General features: G+C 44.4%; 1 protein-coding gene across 1 annotated transcript; it reads left to right on the forward strand.

Moving 5' to 3' along the window:
• Window positions 1-1,058: 1,058 nt before the first annotated feature.
• LOC117426824 (tricarboxylate transport protein B, mitochondrial) lies at window positions 1,059-19,505 on the forward strand. The gene is made up of 9 exons (XM_034925439.2): window positions 1,059-1,412; window positions 7,327-7,434; window positions 9,061-9,160; window positions 14,794-14,932; window positions 15,115-15,199; window positions 15,702-15,806; window positions 16,440-16,555; window positions 16,646-16,719; window positions 17,040-19,505. Exons 1-9 carry the CDS (start codon window positions 1,301-1,303, stop codon window positions 17,152-17,154), a joined length of 954 nt encoding a protein of 317 aa, XP_034781330.1. The 5' UTR covers window positions 1,059-1,300; the 3' UTR covers window positions 17,155-19,505.
• The last annotated feature ends 371 nt before the right edge of the window (window positions 19,506-19,876 follow it).

Consider the following 19,876-nt stretch of genomic DNA (forward strand, 5'->3'; position numbering starts at 1 on the left):
TACTTGACCATAAGGGGGAAGCAATGGGTTATTTCAAAACCATTGTCAATATATAATAAACAGTAGATGGCTTCTGTTGTTCAGGAGATGAAGAAACCACATTGTGCAATATAGTCAAAAATTGAGTCATAGCCACAGCAAAAATGTATATTAAAAAAATAATAATAATAAATTGTAATTGCAACGTAGCCCCCTGGAGTGATTGAGTAAATTATTTTTGTCTTGATAATTTGAGTAACACATGCCTGCCAACCAACTCAGAGATTGAGTTGAACTTCAACATGTTTGTATTAAATTCTATAATGCTTTCACCCGTCACAGGCGTGTCACCATGTCAAATCCTGGATTAGTTTGGCTCTCCGCTCCACCAGCACAGATCATGCACTCTTGAGTATCGGGGCAGTCGCTCAAACCACTTCATTGAATCAGATAGTTTCTTTGGTTCATGGCCTATTAAGGCGTGGCTTGGCCAGTTCTCCTTCCCTGTCTGGTTTTTCAAACGATGCTTGATTGGAAAATATCTTAACCTGTATACCTTTAAAAAATAAATGGGTGTAAACTCGTTAGCCAGCAGCGCTGCTTCTTTGAAAGATAAACAATGCGTGTGGAATGCTGTGGCTGACTGGCAGTTCTCTCAGTTGCTTTCTTTCTCTCTGGACTCTCTGATGTTGCAATATTGTACGGAATTCTGTGTTACGCAAACAGACCATGAACAAACATGAAGAAACCCTTCTAGTCAAACAAGCGTGGTGCACCCAGTTTGTGAAAGAGTGATTGCCTTCTGTGTGGTTCTTTCTCATTGTAACTAGCGCTACTTAATTATTGTTATGTAGGTATTCGATGAGTAGTCAATGGCCAAACAAACTGTCAAAAAGCAGCCAATCTTAAAACTTACTTACATTCGTGAAATCCGTTCGGTTCCACATGAATGCGCCTGCGCTGTAAGAGAGCTGCTTTCCAGTTTGTAGCGGCGACGCGACGTCACGAAGCCCCGCCCCAAACAGGGACGGAGCCTAAGGAATGAGTCACGCAGTCCAGGGTCTGTGTGATCACCGTACCGTCCTCCTGGGCTCAAAAACAACCCTTCACAGAAGGGCACCGATCAAATGCCGAGAAAACACCGAGAATTAACTATGTCTTTTAGTTAGTACTTTTTTATTTTATTTTTTATTTTTTTGCAGCTGAAGTTATAGCGTATCTCCATTACATCGTAACAGGAAAGCAGTCTTCTTTTTAAAAAAAAAAAAAAAAAAAACGATTCGGTTTAGTTAGCTAGTTGTGTAAATCTATTTTTGAAACCATGTCTGGCCCTCAAACATGTGCAAGCCCGTTTCACAGACCTCACTGCCTTGCAGCTGCTGCCCCGGCTGGAAAAACTAAGCTAACTCACCCTGGCAAGGCTATTCTAGCAGGTACGTTTCTACTTTTTCTTTCTCTTACTAGTTACTACGTGCACTGTCTGTCAGGCTGCGTTAGACACGGTGTGCGCCTGTCCTGGTGTTTCTGTAAGTCTGTGACTGTACAGAGTTCGCAGATTCTAGCATTCTCTTAGAAACGACGCTACCCACTGCAACACTGCATTCGTGTTTCGTTAGTTTACTCAGAGTTACAGTTGCTTGATAGTTCGAAGTTCTGTCAGCTGACTCGCGCTAACAGCGTTCCATGACAGCTGACAAGACGTGTCCCATAGCTGATGGCATATGCTTAATTATTATTAATAAAATACAAAAAAATAGCCTGCCTGGTTACTTGAAATATAGCTACCACTATGTTTTTATAATGTGTGACTCATTCTGTGACCCTGAGCAAGTCACTTCACCTCCTTGTGCTCCGTCTTTCGGGTGAGACGTAGTTGTAAGTGACTCTGCAGCTGATGCATAGTTCACACACCCTAGTCTCTGTAAGTCGCCATGGATAAAGGCGTCTGCTAAATAAACAAATAATTTACAACATGACAACCAGATTTGATGTGTGTAAATACACGAATAGCAATGAGAGCATCTTCGTGCTTTTTATATTTCTGCTGCTTTTAAACACTACATTGCTGGTGTACAGATGCAGCCATGTGACTGGGCATGAGTGCTTTATTTAATGAACTGTGCACTGCGTCGAAGCAAGCTGCTGCTTTTCAACAGGGATCATTGAAAACGGCCTTTGAGAGAATCCGGGGGTGTTTCACACAGAGACGAGCAGTCAGGCAGGCTTCACAACTTCAAACTGGGAGCATACAGCCACTTTCATAGGGAGACTTGAAACCCTGGCTTTGAAAAGTTGATGTAAAATTTACAAACCAGCCCTTCAGCCCACAGAGACAACAATTAGGCTTCACAGCACATGCCTTTTTAAAAGCGCCAAACTGTGCACATAGAACCTATTTGTACACAACCCCTCCCTTCTGCTTGATAAGAAACTGCAGAATCATATGTGCTGTACTGACAACCTCCCCTGTGTGAAACTGGCTAAGGGAGTCCCAGAGGCATTTTCTGCAAGTGCAGCCTGGAGAATAGCAGAGCTTAGTAATAGTGTGACTGGGCAGCGAGCGGTTAAGGAAAACAGTCCTTTTTGTATTGAAAGGTTCATTCAAACCCAGACATGTCCCCAAACAGCCCTGTGACATTTCATCACAGAAGTTAGAAGCACGCCATTGCCTGTGAGAGTGCAGTATCTTGTTAAACAGGGGTGGGGGTGTTTGAGTTTAGGAATGCAAATTCAGACAGTCCAGCAGCAGTGATAATGTTAATGTAGACGATCACGAACCAAAGCCCTGTCTGAATCGACTCCGAACCACGCTGGCATAACTGAATTGAAAGTGATAACATCTGTGGAAACCAGACTTCAGTACCATGATCATGTGTTACTGTGTAAAACATTTAGACAAGACATTTCAGAGATTTACCATCTGTCCTCCGAATAAAGCACTGATCTGAATCGGGTCAGGTCCCACCTGGTTCTGATCCTGAATTATTACAGGGATGGTAATACATAGCAGTTTGATCCATTCCTGCTTTTCCTGTGTGTTTAATAAGACACACCTGAGCTTGTTACCTATACAGAGGGGCTGATCAAGCCAAGCACAGTGCTAGTGTACAGTAAACACGTTACAAACGGCAGCCTATATTCAGTAGTCATCCGGGTTTATCCCTTTAATTGCTGCTGTACTTAGTTTGAAGTTCCTGCATGCATGAGGCACACTTTCAAACCTCATTCGAGGCATCGACAGTGGTGTAGAAGTATTGAATTTGTGCAGAATAGCTCCCTTTAATTACAGGCGAGTCCTGGAGACCAGGGTAGTCTGTATTTGTAGCAGAGTGTTTGGAGACCAGGAGCTCCCAGGTTTATAAACCTCATGAGCCAGTAGACCGCCCTGCTTTTCCTGTCTGCAGCCCACCTTGTTGTAAAAATAGGCACGTGCACGTGGTCGACAGGATCTCATATTGCTGTGTGATGCAAAGTGTTTCTAAAAACAAGCTGACATACAGCAGGTAGTGTGTATATATAAAAAGACATCTGTACCTCATACAGGAAACGAATGACCTATTGAGAGCGGTCTGGATGTTGGGAGGAGTGTAGTAATACTGCACGAGGCTTTCTTTGTGGGTGTGTTTACTCATGCACAATATATATATATAGACATTGAAAATGGAAAATAGGATTCACTGTATAGTGATTTAATACTGTCAACTGTTCATACTGTTTTTCTTGAGCATGTGTATCTCAGTTCATGTAACTGTCATGTATGACAAAGTAGGATCTGTATTTTTGCACGGGAAGTAGGGTCAGCACCAAATAAAACCTCCATCGTGACATATCTATACATTTCTGGTTAAATAAATACTGTATAGATGATATTGCAGAACGCATTCATTTTTTGTTACAAGCAGGCAGGTTGTCTTTGCTAAGTTTATTAACGCTGTCAGCCGCTGGTAAATATTTCATCTTGATGGATGACTCCAGCAGCGCAGAATAGACCGCAGCAATGACAGACTGCAAATCCGAAGCGCTTTGTTACCGTGGAAACAGCCTGTCAGGCTCTCTGGTTTGACGTGCCGGTGTTCAGTGACAACCCCCCTGCATCAGAGCTGCGGGAGAGAACTCTCCACTGCATTGAATCCCATGCACTGAGCCATCGCTTCCCAACGCTCAGCTGCGGGAGAGAACTCTCCACTGCATTGAATCCCATGCACTGAGCCATCGCTTCCCAACGCTCAGCTGCGGGAGAGAACTCTCCACTGCATTGAATCCCATGCACTGAGCCATCGCTTCCCAACGCTCAGCTGCGGGAGAGAACTCTCCACTGCATTGAATCCCATGCACTGAGCCATCGCTTCCCAACGCTCAGCTGCGGGAGAGAACTCTCCACTGCATTGAATCCCATGCACTGAGCCATCGCTTCCCAACGCTCAGCTGCGGGAGAGAACTCTCCACTGCATTGAATCCCATGCACTGAGCCATCGCTTCCCAACGCTCAGCTGTGGGAGAGAACTCTCCACTGCATTCACTCTGTCCTTGTTCTGCTGTACAATGTATCTCTGTGTAGTCTCTGCTAGTTCATTCTGCACATGCCCCATGTTCTGTGTTTGGGGTTTGTTACATGGCCAGAAAGACTTTTCTAATGGGGTCCTCAGGCCATGAGTGCAAGAATGTATGCTAAAACAGGCTCCTGCTTTCGTGTGTGTGTGTGTGTGTGTGTGTGTCACATCTGAATTGTGTGCCAGCCCTGTTGGGTTATTGTTATCATTTGAATTAGTATTATGACAGCTCGTTCATTGAGGCAGGTTGCGGTGAATGTTATTACACTGTGCTCATTTATAGAAATGGGATCTGCAGGTGTTTGCTGTGGAGACAGGGGCCTGCACTGTAGCTATGTTGCAGTTAGGAGGGGCGGCTGTGTGAAGGCAGACAGACACACCCCCTTCCACACATGACAGACAGGTCTTTCTAGTTCCACTCTTTCAGTGCAGTTGTTAGGTCAGTTTAAAGAGATTGCCAAAACAACTGATTCCCGTCTTATCTAGTTACAACAACATTGTATGTCTTGTGTTTAACTGCCCCACGATCTCGGCCAATAATACGTTGACTGTCTGTCTGTGTGACCCTGTATCTGTCTGTCTGTGTGCACCCTGTTTCTGTCTGTCTGTGTGGACTCTGTTTCTGTCTGTCTGTCTGTGTGCACCCTGTTTCTGTCTGTCTGTGTGCACCCTGTTTCTGTCTGTGTCTGTTCATCTGCTCTCCTCTTTTGCTGCTAGTTGAAGATGCGTCCCGGGGTCTCCTTTTTGCTTTTGAACTCGTCAGTTAGGATCACTCTGCTATTCCAGTCGTGTTTATTTATTTCAGTGCCACGGCCCGATGCTCTCTGTTCTCAGCCAGTGAATGAGGAGCTCTTGGCTGCCTGCCTCCTGAGCTGTGCACAGTGACAGGCAGCTCCTGTTCAGCAGGATGTAGGTTGGGTTAGGTTGTCAGAATTGAATAGCAAGTGAATCCTCAGCATGGTGCAGGATGTACAGTGCTGCCATTATCAGCTGCTCTTTACAGGAAGCTTGTTGCAGCAAGACTCCGCTGCACTTTAAAGAATGCAGCCGTGTTAAGGTTACCTTCGCTGTTTATAAAAGGAATGTACTGTACATGTAGAATCAGTGTGTAGATGAATGGACCACATACTGTAAAAAAATCAATTCCAATCCCTCTGCTGTTTTTATAGAAAACCTACCACCTTATTGGATCAGACACCACATGTGATCAAACTGAAGCTGAACGTGAACTGGATTCCTCTTCATATTACACAATGAAAATGAGCAGGAGAATGGGGTTCATAAAACTATTGAGTTATTATATATAATAAAACAGTACGTTTGTCTCCTCTGTGCTCCTGCATGGTCTATGAGAATAGCAGCCACAGTCTCGGGAGAGCTTGATTAAGCAGCGGCAGGGTTTGTTTTGTGTTCTGGTCAGGTCCGATCAGAGATGAGACAGTGAGCTGTCACAAATAGTCGTGCTTTACCATTCCAGTAGCAGCTTTGGCGAAGAAACCTTCATATTCTTTAAATTAGCTTGCGATTTTATTAAGGACGGCCAGCTGTTCTTCCTGTTTACTGCGTGATCGATTGGAGTCGTAAATCTGCTGTGCAAGAGGCGTCGAGATGAGTTTTTTCAGACTCTTTTCCTTTGGGCTTTAAAGTAAGCAGGCTGTGGTGAGCTAATCAATGCTTCAGCCAGCAATGCTGAAAGAAATGACTTTTCATTTTCCACACGTCTGCTGCAGAAATGCAGCTACAGAATTGATATACAGTAAAATGAACGGGTGGTTTGGTGCATGATCGAACATGCAGACTCTCCTATAACAATCCTGGGCCATGAGCGCGGATCTCGCTTTCGCTTTGGGTGCTCTTTCTCACCCCCCTCCAGTTCCTTTGTAAAGTGGAAGTGCTTTTGTGAGGCGCTGTTTCTATCCAGGGCCAAGTTGAAAGAACAAAGAACTGAGGCATGGCTCCTTAAAGGAACAGCAGCATGCCTCAGCGTGATCGTTGTTACATTCATGAGAACGTAGAGTACCATCCCTGATTCTTCACCCTGGTTCAGCAGACACGCTGGCTTTGCTGTTTGTTTGTGCCACGTCCTTGCAGACGGCGAGTGTGACCTTTATTCTCGTAGTGCAGGGGGGCGGGTCTCGGGGGGGGGGGGCTGTGACTGGCTAATGATTAAGAGACTCGAGTCCTGGATGAGGAGTGCTGACTGAGGGATGGGTTGGACCTGGCAGTGAGGAGATGAGATTGCTCAAGAGTGTTTTGGCTGGCTCCTGCCTCTGAGGCAGGGTGATTTTCTATGCTTTGAAACCAACATGTTAATGGATTAAATACCTGCCGATAAGTACTTCTTAAAGGCAGTTCCGAGTGGGAGTATCAGCACACCCCTACACATCTCCCCTCCTGATCTGATATAATGTAGAATGCCTGTCTGGGGGTGACAGTGGTTAGACTGTGTCACAAGCACTTCTAACCACTCTGTGGACACAAGTGGAAAAATAGTAATGTGTACCACTGTGCTTCAGTCTGTTGTCCTCCGAATCCTAAATCTCTCTGTATAACATACTGTCATTATTTCCCATAGTCATGCTTCAGCACAGGTCTATTGTTTCTTTTGATTTCCCTCTCCCATAACCTGAAATAAATACACAGACACCCCCTGACCATGCTCTTGTTCTTGGGCTTGCGTTCTTGTTTTGGTCGCTGTAGTGAACGCAGCATGAAATGGGGCTCTGTGTATTCTAGAGGCCTCCCCAAGGTGAATTCTCCAAACATGCCTTTAACTGGGTTCTGTTTTATCTTGCAGGTGGGATTGCGGGAGGTATAGAGATCTGCATAACGTTTCCTACAGAATATGTCAAAACACAGCTGCAGCTGGATGCCAAGGCCAATCCACCGCGGTATAAAGGCATCGGTAAGTACAGTCGCCTTGTTTTGTGAATGAGCGACACTGAGCATTTCTCCTTCAGCTACGAGGCGGACGTGATCGTGCCCGACGTTAGAAATCCGTGCAGAAAAAAAAACCTGCATTCTGACTTGTTTTTTTATTTTCCACGCACAGACGGCATCAAACCGTTCAGTAGGTTTACATGCCCTTGAAACTGTGCTTGCAGTACCTTCCACACAAACAGTTTCCCTGCGAGTCAGCATGTCCAAGCAGTAGGAAAGCGATGGACCCTGGACACGCTGGGCTAATCTGTGCACTTTGGTACTGTATCTACCCAGCAGGTTAATCAGTGCAGATTGTGCAACATCTCCTGAACACACACTTTCCACCTGGTAAGCATTACTGGAGAGAGGGAGTCATTAATTTCCACAGTAATTTTGCAGATTTTACCATGTGTTTCCCATAGTTATGCTATGCATTTACCATAGTTTACCATGGTTTGCTTTGAAAAAAAAAAAAATTATATGCATTACCAGTGATTTACAATGCTTTCTCTATGCTTTATTACTATGGGAAACTTTTATAAGGGAACAGATTGGCACTTTCTGTACATGCAACTCCAATTAATTCCACTGACAGAACTGTCAGGCTGGAATTCTAGAGCCTGCATATTAATGGAACATCGCAGCGTTCCGCTTCAGCATGATTATTTGGTTTGGAGTTCCTTTGAACACAGCAGAAATGTCACATTGTATAATAAAGGTCTGTTGTTTCAGAATGCATTCATGCAGATAGGAATTGGAGATCTGTGGACCAATTAAACAAAGGCTAGGGCATTAGTCAAGCCCAACTACACACCACACCAATTCACACAGGCTACCTCAGTGAAGATATTAAAACCTGCTTGCTCATCATACCATGTAGGCACAGATACACTACTCTCAATCCTCTCCGGTCTGCAATAGGAAGGGTGCGTCTAGCACACGCTAGCTGCTCATCAGTGTTCTGTTCAAAATGCTGCAGTGACGTGTAATGTGCCCCTGTGACATGTTGTGCAAGTTTGTAAAAGACCATCGTCTATCTGTTTCAGTGTCCAGTAATGCTCACAGTTGCATACTGTGCAAACATTACATTACTGTGCACAAAGTATGATTTGTTTATTTAGGAGACGCCTTTATCCAAAGCGACTTAGAGAGACTAGGGTGTGTGAACTATGCATCCCCTGCAGAGTCACTCACAACTACGTCTCACCCGAAAGACAGAGCACAAGGAGGTTAAGTGACCTCCTGGTTACAAGTCCTTTTCTTTAACCACTGGACCACACAGCCTCCTATGTTCTGAAGAAGTTACAGTGATGTGCAAGAGCAATGACCCTTTATCAGTCAGGTATGTCCCACACGAGATTACTGCTCATGTAGTCTTTGGTTTTAGTGCACTAGAGCTTCCTTTCGAATGGGGCAGGCAGCCTCAGCACTTCCAGTCTGGGTCTTAAACCAGCGAACCCGCTGGCCAGGTCCTAATCATGGATCATTTAACTCCAGGACCGACTCGTGTGTGATCTAACCTTGTGTGTGTTTTGTTTGATTTACATTTTTTTAAACCACAAAGCTCCCAGCTCCTCAGTGTGTAACAGTGTCCTTCTCTCCCCTGCAGTTGACTGTGTGAATTTGACGGTTAAGGATCATGGGGTGAAAGGGCTGTACCGGGGGCTCAGCTCGCTGATCTACGGCTCCATCCCCAAGGCTGCAGTCAGGTATGCGCTCTGAAAACTCCTCACAGCTTAATCTGTGTCCTGCTCCTGCACTGGAGGACATGGAGAGCATAACCATTGCAGCTACTCTAACCTGCACTGCTTTCTCTTACTGGCCACCAGGGGTCACTCTGGAGCATTTACATTGGCTTCGCTTTTACTCAGAAATGGCAATGCATAAGGAAAGCATATTCCTAAATACAGAGGCTATTTAAAATAAAAAAAACAATCAACATGAGAGAGTGCAGAAAATGTTGAAACATGATTGTTAACGGATTCAGCGTGGCGGTACTAGCCGTTTACGGGGGAATTAAAAGAATCGTGTGCATACTAACAGCCTGACAGCACAAGGCATACACTGCTGGAGTCCTGCATGCTTCAGTGGCAGGGCTGACCGGGTCACAGGGGTCTTCAGGAGGTCACCGGTGCTCTCCAGTTCATTAGGACAGGCTGGCCCCAGTGAATGGAGTAAATGGAGCTGTGGAGCCATCATCCCAATTACTGCCCAGTTCTGTGCAGGAGAGGAAACGGCTTCCTGTGTCATCTCAATCAGTTGGCACTAGTACTCTCAAATGATACGATGGCGTTCGCATGGCTTGCAGTTTCCTTACTTTATTTCCTGAATTGATTTCATGTCCATCTGCTCTCCTCTCAGCCTAATGTGTCGGTCTGTCTTCTCCAGAACTTTTAATATGTAGTCTAATAATAGCAGCAAACCTTGTGAGGAGTGTCTTCAGTCAGATCTCGTTAGTGTTTGAAAGGAGGAACCTTCGGGTCAAACGGTCATCCGCCAATCAAATCTGCAAGTAGCCTCGGTATCCGAAGCAAAGGAAAGGCTGGATACCTGGTGCTGAAGGGGTTAGTGTCTACGCTAGCACAAATTAAACTGCAGAGCCCTGGGGAAATGCACATTGCTTTTACACAGCCGGCATCATTTCACAAAGTAATGTTCAAGCTGACTCCAGAGAGGGTGATGCTCCTCTTTCACAGCGATTGTGCATTCCACTGCATGACTGCGTGTTGATTGTGAAGGCTTGAGGGAACGTAGCGGTCTTGGTATCTGTCTAGTAATTTTATTCCCACTGTGTGCTGCCTTGTCAGTCTGTCTTCCAGACAAGCCTCGAGATTTCATTTTCCACTGTACAGCCTGACACACTGATTCAGAGGAGTACCTTCAAGGCTTCCACTTGAGAGCCTTGACATTTCATTAGAGGAGGCTGTCGGAGAGAGGCAGTGAAACCCGCAAAGAAATAAAAATGACTTGACATGAATTTCAGAGCCCCACTTTAAATATTTCAGGAGACAGAAAGCTGCTCTCTTTTTTTTGGGACTGGGATTTTTTCTCCCAGAGAGCAGCTAACTAAGAGAAAGCTGCAGTGAATCGGAGTTGAGGTGATTGAAGATAATCGTGATGAATGGAAATGTTGTCATCATTCGACTCCTATACCTTTGTATCTTCCATACAGAGAAGCGCTTCTCCTACGTATTTCTGATCACTAACTTTTGTGATCTTTTACTTTTTAGATTTGGTTTTTAGGTTTGGTTCTAGCTTTTCATGCAGGTAACTCTGTTTGAATTATTGCTCCTTTGAGCATAATTTCCTCTTTGCACAAAAAAAATGAAGAATTACTGTATATCCTGTTCAAACAAGCAAACACACCATGACTGTTTGAAGTTGGAGGTTATTTAAAGTGACAGGAGTGACTCTTAAGCCCAGGGTCCTGCTTCAGAGCTGGGGACGGTGTAGAGAGCTGCTTGGAGCTGCTGCGGTCTCTCTTTGTTGAACTGTGCTGTTAATCCAGGCGTGTTCAATTCCCATTATTGGCTGTCCTGCCCAGCAGGAACCAACATGAATAGTTTGCTGCATTAGTGTCCTCCTCTTGGCTCGAGGCCCGTTTCATTGCCGCAGTCTTTATGGTTCTTGTACCACGTGCAATTTATTCTGATTAGTAACCACCGAAAAAAAGAGCGAAGGTGGTTCGGCATGTCACCACCTGCTGAAAGCACTTCAAATCAAACAGCTCTTAATGCTGGGGATTGACTGTGAATCCGTATCTGCAGCAGCCAGTGGCATTGCATTAGCTGATGTCATGGTAGGGAGTCAATCCCTCCCATTGCATAACAGTTGGATCCATTCCTAGTTTTACTATGAGTTTAATAGGACACACCAGAGCTTGTTACCTATACACTGTGGATAATCAAGCTCGGCGGAAAACCTGGAGTGGGTGAAACTGCTATGCAATAGGAATCTTCTGTTTTGCTGCAGGTTTGTATATAGGAATTGGCAGGCTCCACTGGACAAGGTGACCCCATGTGTGCACGGCATCCTAATGGAATTAGTAATCCGGGAATTGAAGTATCTATTAGTCATCATATAGAAGACAGACACTTAGCAGAGACTGTCAATCTCAGAATGTGTCTATGCACTTAGCAGAGGCTATGTATCTCAGAATGTGTCTATGCACTTAGCAGAGGCTATGTATCTCAGAATGTGTCTATGCACTTAGCAGAGGCTATGTATCTCAGAATGTGTCTATGCACTTAGCAGAGGCTATGTATCTCAGAATGTGTCTATTCACTTAGCAGAGGCTATGTATCTCAGAAAGGGTCTATTCACTTTGTACCTGGGCACATTTCAGTAGATTTTGTTTGGATTCCTTTAGACAGCAGATGAATACATTTGATTAATTGCATCCCAGTTAACAAAATGATTTATAGAGAGGTTTTCCTATAAAGTCTAGGGTTAATATTGAGGGACTGAGTTCATTAAAAAGGAAACCCATTCTAGTGCTGCAAGCCTGTTCACTTCTACACTATACAGTTTGTTTACACCTTTAAAAGATTACTGCCAGGATCATTTTCAGCCATTGCGTACCCCCCCCCCCTCCCCCCCCCATCCCCAAGAAAAAACAAACAAACAAACAGTGAAAGGAGTCCTGATCAGTAACCAATTACTCTCCACAGTCCCTCCCTGTGAGCTGCTCACAGACAGTACCGGCCCTTTAAGGCAAACCTGACAGGCTTCTAACAAACAGAACACTGGTACACTTGCCTCGGTTCCATAGCTGGTCCCTCTGTATCGTTTATGGCTGTCTGTCATGGTTCATGATGCCAGCTCCTCCCTGCAGCCCGTGACACATGACCTTGCTGACGGAGACCGAGACCCGGGGCACTCCTCAACGGGTTTGCTTGCCAGTTCTTGAAACGGCAGGACTGTAAATGGAGATGGCTTTGAAAGCACCAGTGACACACGGCTCAGGGGGGTAGAGCCAGCAGCGTATTGGGGATCCGATGGGTGTCCTCAGACAGGCGCAGAGTTTCTGTGGTGAGTTCCTGGGTTCTAGAAGGATTTGTTTGGCGTGATGGTAACAATGTGAAAGAATACACAGTAATGCAAGTTTATGAGACCGCTATGTTCTTGTGGTGCTGTAATGTAGTGCAGTACTTTAAGAGCTGTCCAGTGCAGCTGCCTTTGAGAAATCTCATTTCAAGTACAAGCCCGACCCCTCTATGTTGTTCTGGACATGATTTGTGCTCATCCACACAGCTGACATGGTCTTTCTTTATGGAGGCTGTCAACCACATGGTAACCTACTGCATCGTTTCTGGTTTCTGGTACCTGTAATGGGTTACCTACATGTCCTCTGTTAGTTTTTTTAAACAGTATTGGGATATGATTGCATAGGCAGTTGATGCTGAACAGTGCCAGCATTTGAAAAGAGAAAACCGTGATTTGAATGCTAATGAAGTGTCTTCTTTCAATTATTCGGCGTCTCTCTGTATCTAGTGCTCAGAAATATGGAAATGCGGGTCAGCGGTTCAAAATGAAAGACGTGGGGGAGCTTCAAAGTAATCACAACCAAGAATCCCCCATTCCTCTGCAGAAATTGAGAATATATGAGAATATATGAACGTCATGTCAGGAATCACATGTCATCCAGAATGACAACAAGCCAAGCTTTTCTTTAATGGTCCTGGTATAACAAAGGATGAAAATTCTGGCACAGACCTCACAATTTTCAGACCACTTTGTTACAATATATGTAAACCAATGCCAGGACTCAGCAGTACACACTGCAGGCTGCTTGATGGATATCTTGCTGAGCTGCTTGGTGGATATCTTGCTGAGCTGCATGATGGATATCTTGCTGAGCTGCTTGGTGGATATCTTGCTGAGCTGCATGATGGATATCTTGCTGAGCTGCATGATGGATATCTTGCTGAGCTGCATGATGGATATCTTGCTGAGCTGCATGGTGGATATCTTGCTGAGCTGCATGATGGATATCTTGCTGAGCTGCTTGGTGGATATCTTGCTGAGCTGCATGATGGATATCTTGCTGAGCTGCTTGGTGGATATCTTGCTGAGCTGCTTGGTGGATATCTTGCTGAGCTGCATGATGGATATCTTGCTGAGCTGCTTGATGGATATCTTGCTGAGCTGCATGATGGATATCTTGCTGAGCTGCTTGGTGGATACCTTGCTGAGCTGCTTGGTGGATATCTTGCTGAGCTGCATGGTGGATATCTTGCTGAGCTGCTTGGTGGATATCTTGCTGAGCTGCTTGGTGGATATCTTGCTGAGCTGCATGATGGATATCTTGCTGAGCTGCTTGGTGGATATCTTGCTGAGCTGCATGATGGATATCTTGCTGAGCTGCATGATGGATATCTTGCTGAGCTGCTTGGTGGATATCTTGCTGAGCTGCATGAGGAATATCTTGCTGAGCTGCTTGGTGGATATCTTGCTGAGCTGCTTGATGGATATCTTGCTGAGCTGCATGATGGATATCTTGCTGAGCTGCATGGTGGATATCTTGCTGAGCTGCTTGGTGGATATCTTGCTGAGCTGCTTGATGGATATCTTGCTGAGCTGCATGATGGATATCTTGCTGAGCTGCATGATGGATATCTTGCTGAGCTGCTTGATGGATATCTTGCTGAGCTGCATGATGGATATCTTGCTGAGCTGCTTGGTGGATATCTTGCTGAGCTGCTTGGTGGATACCTTGCTGAGCTGCTTGGTGGATACCTTGCTGAGCTGCATGGTGGATATCTTGCTGAGCTGCTTGGTGGATATCTTGCTGAGCTGCTTGGTGGATATCTTGCTGAGCTGCTTGGTGGATATCTTGCTGAGCTGCTTGGTGGATATCTTGCTGAGCTGCTTGGTGGATATCTTGCTGAGCTGCTTGGTGGATATCTTGCTGAGCTGCTTGGTGGATATCTTGCTGAGCTGCTTGGTGGATATCTTGCTGAGCTGCATGATGGATATCTTGCTGAGCTGCTTGGTGGATATCTTGCTGAGCTGCTTGGTGGATATCTTGCTGAGCTGCTTGGTGGATATCTTGCTGAGCTGCTTGGTGGATATCTTGCTGAGCTGCTTGGTGGATATCTTGCTGAGCTGCTTGGTGGATATCTTGCTGAGCTGCTTGATGGATATCTTGCTGAGCTGCTTGATGGATATCTTGCTGAGCTGCTTGGTGGATATCTTGCTGAGCTGCTTGGTGGATATCTTGCTGAGCAGCTTGGTGGATATCATGCTGAGCTGCATGATGGATATCTTGCTGAGCTGCTTGGTGGATATTTTGCTGAGCTGCAGGCTGCGTCACTGTCTGTTTATTCTCCCCGTCCCCCAGGTTTGGCATGTTCGAGTTTCTCAGTAACCACATGAGAGATGAGAATGGGAAGCTGGACGGCACACGAGGGCTGCTGTGTGGACTGGGGGCCGGCGTGGCGGAGGCAGTGGTGGTGGTGTGCCCTATGGAGACCATCAAGGTACAGCACAACTTCACTTCTGTCCCACTGCAGGGGACAGTAACACTAGGAAATATCCCCTCCTTATCATCCTTATACCATGTTATTGCCACATTTGTATAATATGGAGAGTTTCCCTGATGTAATAATATATATTGTTGTTGAACGTTAAGTGATTGGTGGTTCCCGCTTTGCCCCTGCAGGTGAAGTTCATTCATGATCAGTGCTCGACCAATCCGCAGTACAAAGGGTACTTCCAGGGAGTGAGGGAGATTATTCGTCAGCAGGGTAAGAACTGCAGGGCACCATGCGGAGTCAACACTGCCATCTGCTGGCCAATGCCAGCACCTACAACTGTTTAAAAAAAAAGATACTTCCATTGTGCTGTTGGGCACTATTCGCAAAGCTTTGGTTAAAGAATGTTTTTCATGAACAGAATAGTTTGGCATTCGTGGAACTGTTCTAGAATGTTGTTGGCATCTTTAATAACAGCTTAATAGCGAATGACGTTTCATTTTTATTCATTAACTGAAGTGTAGCTTTGTGAATCGGGGCCCATCAACAGTAATCTTAGTAAATGTAGCATTCTGACTCCTTTTCTATTGTCTTGTTTAAAAATGATTATTTTTTTCAATTGCAATGTATTGAGAGAACCTCAGTTCATAAAAATCAGAATGGTTTATACTCTATAGATTGGAGTCTGTTTCATTTCAACAGTGGTAGTAGATGTTAAAACCGCAGCCTGGGGGAGTGCTGTTTTGAACCCCGCCTCTTTCTTGACGTTGTCCAGGTTTAAGAGGAACATATCAGGGTCTGACTGCAACGGTTCTGAAGCAGGGATCCAATCAGGCAATCCGGTTTTACGTCATGACGTCTCTTAAGAACTGGTATAAAGGTATTGCCTTTTCTTTATATTACTGTATTTGATGCTGTTACAGGTACCACTGAATGCATTCTGGACCCGAACGCCCCTTAAAATGGAAACAGGGACTGTGTTACATGGGATAAAGCTGCTTTTTATTCCCCGGACATTACTTTCCATGGTATAGCAATTCCATGGTATAAACTAATAGGAGATGGTGGGTTTCAGAAGGTAGATCCCATCACTGTAATGTCTGTGCTCACTTAGGATTTCAAGCAGAGACACAGGTTGAGGCTGTGAATCAATGTGTTTCCGACCGCAGCCACTAGATGTCACTGTAGCCATAGTGGTGGACAAGGGGCGTGTCTGGAAAGCAAAGAGTTTACAGCAGACGGTGTCCATATTGGGACATTTGAAATCTCAGCTTTTCCTGTGGTTTAAATAATAGAATCAATATGAAGTAAAACATCCCCTTGCATTCTCCTTGCCCTCGTGATGTCCGTTACACATTCATCATGTTGCAAATGCAAGGAAAACCAGTAACAGATCAAAGTGCTCTGCAATGGGAGTCTTCTTCCCATCCCTGAAGTGAATCTCATTGGATGAAGCCATGTGTTTTGTGTTGGTTCTGTGCTGTGGTTTTGACTGCTTGTTCTTATCTCCCAGGTAATCACCCCAATAAGGACATGAACCCCTTGGTGACGGGTGCGTTTGGTGCCATTGCCGGAGCAGCCAGTGTGTTCGGGAACACCCCCATTGATGTGATTAAAACTCGAATGCAGGTGCGCCCCCTGGCTTTGCTCCTTGTGTTGGGTTACTAGGTTTGAGACGTGATTTAAGCTGTGCTTTATAAACCTGTCTTTTTCTTTCAGGGACTCGAAGCCCACAAGTACAAAAACACGGCTAACTGCGCTTACCAAATCATGAAACATGAAGGAATCCGGGGGTGAGTTAACCTCTCCAGTCGTCTCAATATCTGTTGCTACTGAAGTGAATTGCATCAGTTGTTTACATTTTAATAATGTTTTAATATGCACAAAATAACACTTGCATTACAGATGCAAATAGGGCAAATTCTCCCAAGATGAAGTGTGGTGTGTTCTGAATGCATTGACAAAAATAAAAATGCACCCCCAGCTTACCCTAACCAAAGAACTGAACAGTGATTTCAGTCCTCCGTCAGCCAAAGGATCCCATCAGAAAGTCTCCTGTGCTCTGGAATACTGTAGTAGAGTATTCTGACACAGATTTCTTTGTTGTCTTCAGGTTTTACAAGGGAACCATCCCTCGGCTGGGTCGTGTCTGTCTGGACGTGGCCCTAGTGTTCGTTATTTATGAAGAGGTGGTGAAGATCCTGAACCGAGTCTGGCAGACTCAATGAGAACAACCTGGAAACCAACAGTGCCATGGGGAGGGGGGCTCACAATGCTATAGGAGGAGATACTGCTAATGATCAGAGTGCCATAGGCAATAGACCTATACAATATACTGCTAATGATCCGAGTGCCATAGGCAATAGACCTATACAATATACTGCTAATGATCCGAGTGCCATAGGCAATGGACCTGTACAATATGTATCGTTTATATTGTATAATATATATTCCAGTAATCCCAAATCTCTCCCGACACTCTTATTTGGTTACTTTAACCCTAAACGGTCTAGCACCCATCAGGTTTAACTGATCTGTTGTATTTTAAGGCTTTTAAATATAATGTATGTATCGGTGGGCATTTTATCAGGACCCAAGAAGCAATCACAGGTAACACTAAGAAATGTGAAAAACGATCCTCAAGTTTCTTGGGACAGAACAAAGTCTCTGGCATTGTCAACGTGTGTGCTGAAGGGGGAGGAGGGAGTCCCAGGTTTTAGTGCCAAAAGAAAAAGACTCCTTTAAGTCCAAACCCGTGTCACAGTTCATTTCTTTTTTAACCAAGAGAGGATTTCCTCAATTTCCGTTGCCTTCCCAAGCTGCTTGTGTCTTCCAGTCGGTTTAAGATGGACTTTTTAACTTGGGGGGACGGGACGACAACATTTGAGGAAAATCGAAATTCTTGTGGAGCGATATGAAACGTTTAAATAGACCTTTATGTAATAATAATAGTAATAATAATATAATAATAATAATGTTTGCTTTGATTATTGCATGAATTTGTATTTTCCTTAAAGAAAGTCCCCCCGCCCCCCATCAATGATCTGAATTGAATATTTCATTTGGAATTTCTTTGGTTTTTTTTGGTTTGCAATGTGCTTTGCACCTGGACTCCTGCATTTCTCTTTCAGTGCCAGCTTTCTCTGCTCTGCTTCGGGGTGATCTTTGATTCACAGCCTTTCTTGTTCCTTCACTTATTCTCGCTTGATGTGAGCTGCTGAGAAGTTCAATAAAACCTCCCCAGAAATCCCTGATTTTAATTGTGCCAAGAACTAGCAGCTCTTCTGCCAAATGTGTTGATGTGCCAAAGGTGTTGTTTAATACATGAATGTGGATTGATTTACTGTTAGCTTGGCATTTTTATTGTGCATGTATATACGTCGATGCACCTAGTTGAGCCAAAGTGAGCCCCTAGACTGAAGTGCCATGCATCTCCATGATCATGACGAGGATTGCTTTACATGTGGTTTGGGGGAAGGGTTATTGTCAATGCACGATGTCTAATATATACAGTATTACACAAACTGTACCTTGTAAAGGACCCTGAACAGAATGTTCATCGTTCCTGAAGCCGCTTTTGAAAACTTTTTAACTGGAAATTGAAGGGTGAAAACGATTGTGTTTTAATGTGCAAATTGTATCTGTAATCTAAATATTTGAAAATGTAATTTTCCTTTTTGCTCGATATCCAGAAGACCCTCGCTTCTCTGATGCCTTGTGCAGTCCTTGTTTTTCATACTTCTCTTTCCTCAAAACCCAGAGACATACTTCCCATAGAATTGTGAAACTGAAGTTTCTGCAGCTGCTATCGGCAGACGTTTCGTTCTGCTTTTCAGACAGCTCAGATTAGGGAGAGTCCGCTGGTCCAGGTAATCAAGCTTGCTGTGGCGTTTCAGTTTGCATGCTGCTTGTAATTTAGCATTTTCTTTTAATTATTTTTGTTTCATATCTGTGTATATCTCCGTAGTGCCTCATTCTGACAAGTATGCATATATAATGTATATACTCGCACACACACAATGTAGCTGGCTTTGTGTCTCAGAAAAGTACACAAGAACATGCTTAATGGGGCCACTCGACTTCTTAGACATGTAGACCCCCCCCAACTTGTATACGTATTGCAGCCCCAGAGCTGTAATGTGTGTACTACATTAGCCTAGCACTGGTGGTTAGGTGCGCTGTGAACTGTGGATACTTCTCAAGCTAAGTAAGTTCAAAGCTGCACTACAGTGATCACTGTTGGTCTCTTGTCCTGCTTCAGTATCCTCCTTCCTGTGTCACTGATGCCCAGCAATACGAATCATTTATTCTTTGCCATTTGAAATCCTGCCAGGAACGCAGATGACCCTAACCTCTAGGTAACCTGCCTGCGTCACGTATATATATATATATATATATATATATATATATATATATATGTGTGTATGTGGGATTGTGTGTGTCTATGTGCTGTGTAGCATTGTCCACTATGTACTGTAATGTGTATGTGACTTTTAATAAGCAGAGTGCCTCTCTCTCTGTGTTTTAATATATTAACAATGTTAAAATGATTAAAAAATTAATAATGTGAAATGCTAAAGCTGTACTGTTTTATTACTTGACGTGCATGCACGCTGTGGATTAGGAACTGGAAAACATTTTCATTGGAAATTAGCAACAGAATGTTCTTAAAGGAGAGCTAACCAGGATTACTTGACTAGTTCAGGTGCTAACCAGGGTTACGTGACTAGTTCAGATGCTAGCCAGGGTTACTTAACTAGTTCAGGTCCTAGCCAGGGTTACTTGACTAGTTCAGGTGCTAGCCAGGGTTACTTGACTAGTTCAGATGCTAGCCAGGGTTACTTGACTAGTTCAGGTCCTAGCCAGGGTTACTTGACTAGTTCAGAGTTCATTAATATCGCCATGACAGTAACAGTACCATATTTATATGGGAGCGCAACCCTAACAGCC

The sequence above is a fragment of the Acipenser ruthenus genome, chromosome 11, assembly GCF_902713425.1.
Source record: "Acipenser ruthenus chromosome 11, fAciRut3.2 maternal haplotype, whole genome shotgun sequence".
Taxonomy (NCBI): Eukaryota; Metazoa; Chordata; class Actinopteri; order Acipenseriformes; family Acipenseridae; genus Acipenser; species Acipenser ruthenus.

Coding starts and splice junctions, on each gene's coding strand:
- LOC117426824 (XM_034925439.2), top strand. CDS start 1,301: ATGTCTGGCCCTCAAACATGTGCAAGCCCGTTTCACAGACCTCACTGC. Junction 1,413..7,326: donor TGGCAAGGCTATTCTAGCAG/GTACGTTTCTAC, acceptor TTTATCTTGCAG/GTGGGATTGCGGGAGGTATA. Junction 15,200..15,701: donor GGAGATTATTCGTCAGCAGG/GTAAGAACTGCA, acceptor GACGTTGTCCAG/GTTTAAGAGGAACATATCAG.